This window comes from Poecilia formosa, unplaced genomic scaffold (genome assembly GCF_000485575.1).
Source record: "Poecilia formosa unplaced genomic scaffold, Poecilia_formosa-5.1.2 Scaffold624, whole genome shotgun sequence".
NCBI lineage: Eukaryota > Metazoa > Chordata > Actinopteri > Cyprinodontiformes > Poeciliidae > Poecilia > Poecilia formosa.
In genome coordinates this window covers 108436-114881 of record NW_006800563.1, presented here as the reverse complement: position 1 = coordinate 114881, position 6446 = coordinate 108436, and the positions used below count along the sequence as shown (strand labels likewise).

Here is a 6446-nt window from a genome sequence, read left to right as displayed (position 1 = left end):
GGGGGGGCTACTAAAGCATGGCGGGCCGCAAGGCTTATGATACACTGGGGGAAACCCTGAAATAATAACTGACATAGATGGTTATTACAGTATCTCTTCCAGAAAACCTTACTTTGTCTGGGTCTCTGAAAATCTTTTGGGCCTCAATTTTTCAGTCTTACTCAAAAACTAATTTTAACACATTATAATTAGTTGCGCTATCTGGAATGTTTAAGCTCATCTAGAATTTCTCAAGATTTCTTGTTTCTCAACTTCAAGTTGCAGCTGCTGCTTTATATCATGTTAGTTTATCTGTTTCAGTATTTTGCAACCAAACTCAAAAATTATGCACATGAAAATTAAAATGACAGAAAACAGACCAGCTTAACACCAGAAATTCAATGTTCTCGTCCTGCGCTCTAAAGCTTTAAATGATAAAGCTTGGATATTCTGGGAGAAAGAGACACACTGACCTGTTTGTACTTGTCCACATTTACACCCTCTAGTTGACTGAGGCGAACTAGATTGGTGCCCACCAGAATCCTAAGTTCCTGTCGTTCTTTTTCTCTCTTCTCTCGGTCTCTGCTGTGACCTTGATGTTGCATTCGAACCCACAGTTTGTTCATTTCAGCAAAGTTCAGAAGGACAAAGTCTATGGAGTCATTAATATCTCCAGTCATCTCCTCTGAGCCCCTGAGAAACAAAACAAAGATGACTCAACACTTTTATTCCTCTATTACCCAACCAAAAAATTTGAGTGAGAGCTGAAAAATGGTAATGATAAATATTCCAACAGTGAGATGTCTAACTTGCAGCAACACTGCAACAGGAAAAGCTAACATATATAATATAATTTATTTAACAGGCAGTTTGGGAAAGAATACTGAAAAGCTATGTAATTTTTCAGGCTGTTCAGCTCTAAACTTAAAAATGCCCCCACAATTTGTTTAAATAAAACGTTTGAAAGTGGTCTGCGATGGACTGACAGCCTGTCCACGATGACCCCGCCTGTTGCCCTGGAGATAGGCACCAGGACCCCTGGAGACCCTGCTGGGGATAAGCTAATATGACAATGGATGGATGGATTTAAGGAAAAAGTATTATGTATTTTCCAAGCACATAATGCCATTTTATAGCAGAATTAAGTAACAATGTTAACTTCAGTTGTGATTAAAGTATTGTATATATCAAATAGGACCTAAAAGAAATTTGACTTTGACGTCTTGTCTCTTTAAGTGTCTCCTACTCTTTCCAACACTCCACCTTCCGCATGTCATCACAACAATGAACATAGGAATGGCACTGTACTGAGTAGTTCCACCTGGTGTTTACTAATTGGTGCTGCCACAAGTCTGGAGGAGCTGAGTGGGGACGCTGTCCCCACAGGGCAGAGGTTCTCTGTGAGGCAGAAGCTCAGCTGGAGGCTGCAGCTCCAAGAAGGGGCTCGGTGGATATGGGTGTGCCTGAGCAAGCATTTAGGCACAACCAAATGGCTGCAATGGAAGATTCAAGGATTCTTCAAACATGCATGAAAGAATAAAAGCAGCACTATGCATATGCAGACTATGCATAGATCTACATAATGTCACCAGGTGATAGGGAACTCTGAGTAGATGTACTGTATAGGACAAATCAAAGTGTGGATGTGCCATAACCACTATCATTTTAACTCGGTTGTCTATTGTCCCTATCATTTGCAAATGGGTCCTCCTTATCAGAAATGTATCATCTCAAATTCAGAGACTGAAGAACAAGAAAACAAAACATGTTTTAAACTGACAACATACTCTCATTGTCCTTTAACATTTATTAAAATGATTTAAAAAGTACAGAAAGTGAAGGAAAAATGTAAGTGACTTACTCCACTTGCTCCCCATCATCTGGAAGAATGTTACGGGTACACTGCAGCAGATAATTTCTCAGGAAGAGACCTCTGAGTGGGTGTTGGACGCCACGACACATCTCTACCAAGTCTTTCAGGATGTCTTTGCGAGACTGGGGAAAGGAGCGAACATACACTACGCCCACTGTGATCAGAAGATAGCTGAGGAAGGAAACAAGAAGGTAACATATAAGTTTTTGAATTTTAAACTGTTTAAACTTGAAATTATTTTTCTACAACCTGACCTATCAACAGTCCACTGTTGAATTATGTGCAGCGTGTATGTTTACATCTAATACACCCTGCTCAGTGAGTGACTGTGTGTCTGCAGTGCAGCTAATAGGAGTTTATGTAAGTCTTCCAGCTTAGATGGTGCATTGGAGGGTCAGTGCTTCAGCCTGTGGAAGAGGTGTCGGACTCGTCTCGTAGTCATACACCACGATGGTTTAATTTTGTTTTTTACAGCGGCATGATAAATCAAACTGCGTCATATCAAATGCTTCGTCTACTTACAGTTAGATAGAGTTGCTGCGCACAGCCGCACAGAGATCAGAAATACTCTTTGCATAGGGTTCGAGGAACCAAAACAGTTTCTGTGGTGCTTAACAAAAACTCAATAAACAAGAAATGGAAGAGCTACTAAAGCCACATAAGAGGAGAGGGGCATAGTTTAATTGGGCAACCTTAAAAGCAATCGCTGATAATTGTAATTGTGAACAAACAGAGCTCATACTCAAAGATTAAACTTACAGCATCAAATTGTGAATTATTCTTTGAACTTTTAAAAAGTAAAATTGCAGCTCCTTAAAATCATTTTGCTGAAACCATCAAATTTATTAACATTGACATTCTCAATAAACAAATGTTGTATTTCAATATATGTGGTCCGTGTTAAAATGTTAGCATTCATGGGGCCCCTGCATGCTTGGGGAGGCCTTACACAGCTGCTTTGTTCATTTATGAAATGGGCCGGTTCTAAATGTGATCAGGATTAGATTGTGTTTTTAGATCCACTGACTTCTGTATTTAACAGAAGTGCAAATAACTGATATTTATTTTAGTTTAATTTTTTTGGATTTGTTTTTAGTACTGTAGTTAGTACTATATTTATGGGTAGTACCAAGTATCGTCTGCAATGTCTTCCAGTAACATTATTACATTATCATTATTGATATATAATATTGTTACATGTCTTGTCAACTCAACATCTTTTAATGCAAAAACCCAGTGGAACACTGGTGGACAGCCTTGGGGCCCCGACCACCGGGCTTAGCAACTTTTTTGGGAGAAACCCTCCGGTAAGATCATATCCAAACTGCCTACAACACCACGATCCACATGGCTATTTGTGTTGATTTGATTAAGCCACTTCAAATTACTTTAGTTTAGACAGAAAGGTTGTTTGTAGCACAGAGACACTACACTGCTCAATTAATTGAGCTTTAACCTCTGGTTGCCATAAAACATGTTGGATTTAGAAATTGTGGGAGGCTTAAATGACATCTCAAAATTCAGCAAAGACTTTGCATACTATAAAAGGGAAAACAGGCTGACACTACCTATGAAAAATCAGAGACATGAGATGAAAGTTGGGTTATTTTATTTTGTCGAAGTGCAGAGGGGGTTCAAAGTCATTTTTTAATTTCGGACCAGACCAAGATCACAAACGGTCCTGAAAGGACCAGTTGTTACAGAGTATATTGAGAAACTACATATTAATAAACTGTTAAAAATGTAGCTTTCTATGTACTCAATTAGTACCTATTATTAACTGTTAACCTTTTCACATTTATGTAAATCGATATCTATGCTCAGGGGTGAAAGTAAGCGGGTACGGTCGGGTACTGCGTACCACTAAAGGTTTTAGCGGGGGTACGCAGTACCTGCAAGAGAGAGGAGCGGCTGTCTGCGGTAAAAAAATGAAAAATCAGCCGTGACCGATTAGTTTTTCAAGAACAGTCTAAAACACGACTTAAGCAGTTAATAAATAGCTTTTTTCCCTCATTTCATATTGTTTGAGACGATCTCAGCGGTAGGGGACAAACTGAACGCCACCAGGACGCCGAGACCAGCACGTCCTCTTCTATACTTTACAAGGATCTACAGAAAAGTCTTACAAAAAATGGCAATGTTTTCTTTCCTATTTTACAGACTTGTAAATAGGAAATACCAACTGATGGTACTTGTCATTCTTTTGCTTTGCTTATAAATATGGGTATACATATCTGAGTATTTTGGGGGGTTAAGGGGGTTGACTTGGGGAGCTAAAATGGGAAGGGTGCTTGGGCTTGTTCTCCATTTTTATTTATTATTTTTTTATTCCTTTAGTTGAAAAAACAAAAAAGGGCTGAGACTGGTGCATTGTTGCTTTTTTAATGTATTATTTTGTCAGTATTATATTATAGTATTATTATATTATATGTATAGCTTTAGATGTATAAGAAGTATTTTATATTGTAATTTATTTAGTTTGATTAGCTCTAATAAAGGTATTTGACAAAAAAAAAAGAAAGGTTTGTTTAATGCATCATTTTTGATTGATCCAAAAGCACTGTAAAAACACAGAGTAAAAGCAAACATACGTTTTCAGATTATTACTCACAGCCTGGGTATGATGTTCCCAGCATACTGGACCAGCTCATAAAGATCTGCCACCTTGCGTCCCTTGGCAAACTCATCGGTCAAATAAACCTCAAGATAGTGCAGTTCATCAGAGATGGCCATGTCTGAAACACTGTCAGGAACTAAAGCAAAGTCAGTCTTTTCATATCAACACGATATCTGGAAAATAGATTTATGTCAACATAGGTTCGCAGTACAGCTGTATTAGAACTTTTTTCACCTAGAAAATATACTTCTATAATTTATTATTTAAATAGGAGAGGTCTGATACTGCCATCCTCTGTTATGTAGCACTTTGTTTGATCAGAATGCATTCTCATAAAAGTACAATATTGTGGAATTGATTGCCCCCAGACTTAAATGTCATAACTTATTTCAAAATGTTCATCCATATGACTTCATCTTGGCTAAAAGAAAACCATAAATGTGATCATTTGCAATATGCTTCAATGAATGAAAAAGTAAATGTGGGACTGTATGAAAAAGTAAATTAGTATTACATTGCTTAGAACATAAATGCAGCTCAGTGCATCTATGTGGTTATGCGAGGGTCTGAGGATGTATGTATGATCATTTAGGCAAATAAATGTATGCATTTTTATACTGAATTTATGTAAGCCTATTTTATAGAATTGCCCAACCAATTAATGAAGTTGCAAATTATCTGTAGCTCTATACTATTGTTGCAGATCATCAGTAGCCAATTTTAATCTGTTAAGTTTATATGCACTGTCCCTGTTAAATAGATGAATATATAAAGTGCTGATGGTTGTAGAATGTTTCTACAGGAGCCTGTTGGGACCCATAAATATGTACATGTAGTTACATTTGGGGAAGAAAATGAGAAAAATCAATGCCCGTCTCTGAAAATTCTATTTTTCTGCAGTACTTCAACTGTTTTTCCAATAACACGGGAGATAAGACATGAGACTAGCAGAAGACCAACAAATACAAATGTAAAGGATACATAACTCATAGTAGCTTTTTGGAGAGAGCATGGATGTTCTCAGTTCACCTAGCATGTTGGAGGCATGCTTCAAAGCATCCATCAGTTTGTTCTTATCCTGCAGAACACAAAGCAAAGCCCATCTTTGAATGTATTATAAAACTGAAAACAGCATACATAATTCAGGCCCTGTGTCATATTGCAAAAAGAAATTGCAATGATTATTTGAAAATGTGTATTTCAACTTAAAAATTCTGTTTGAGAAATGGTAGCCTCAATAAAATAATCAGCAACTGGAATTAATAATCAGCAAACACAACAGAGTAATTCGCAAACAAATTTACTATTGTTTCTTAATCTATTTCTTAATCTGAAGCAAAATTAAGAAGTCTGTTTTGCTCCTTTTCCACTGGCTTTACTTCAGCAGCCCGGCTCGGCTCTGTTTCAGAGTGACCGCGTTTCCACCGGCCCTTCTTGGCTCTGCAGTGGATGTGCAGATTAATCCTCTGATCTTTTGAATTTTCTCTGAAAAGAAACTGGAAAACTTGTTGCAGGCGGCATTAGATTGAAATTGAGATGGTAACATCATAGGAGGGTTTGTCACCCTGTCAATAGTAGCAAATAAAAGCTCGAGCATTGTTAATGTTTTTGTTTATGACATCTGCAAAGAAAGTCTCCCTTGCATGTTTTAGTGTTGAGTGATAGTTATGTAATCTTTCTTTGTAGATGTCATAATAAACGTGCAGTTGAGCTTTACGCCATTTTCATTCGGCCCTATGGCAGAGTTGTCAAGCAGATTGAACTGCTTGTGCATTTCTCCATGGAGATTTCTTCCTACCAGACACAACCTTCACTTTAATGGGGCCAATGTAATCAATGATATCTGAAATTTTAGAATGAAAATCATCTACCAACTTATCTACGTCATTATAGCTTAAGGGCGAGAAAGAAGAGTAGATTTGATTAAATGTTTCTGCTGTGTTTTCTGTGAGAACATTTTGTGATGGTAGCTTTTTG

General features: G+C 37.5%; 1 protein-coding gene across 1 annotated transcript in view; it reads right to left on the bottom strand.

Annotated features, from left to right (window-relative positions):
* vps35 (VPS35 retromer complex component) overlaps positions 1-5989 on the bottom strand; it is a gene marked incomplete at its 5' end in the record, with an annotated part of 22396 nt that extends 16407 nt beyond the window's left edge. The window contains 5 exons of the mRNA XM_016665813.1: positions 453-672; positions 1841-2023; positions 4464-4587; positions 5451-5547; positions 5849-5989. Of these exons, the coding sequence (XP_016521299.1) occupies positions 453-672; positions 1841-2023; positions 4464-4587; positions 5451-5547; positions 5849-5989 (765 nt within the window). The remainder of the gene's footprint in view (positions 1-452; positions 673-1840; positions 2024-4463; positions 4588-5450; positions 5548-5848) is intronic.
* Between the last annotated feature and the right edge of the window lie 457 nt (positions 5990-6446).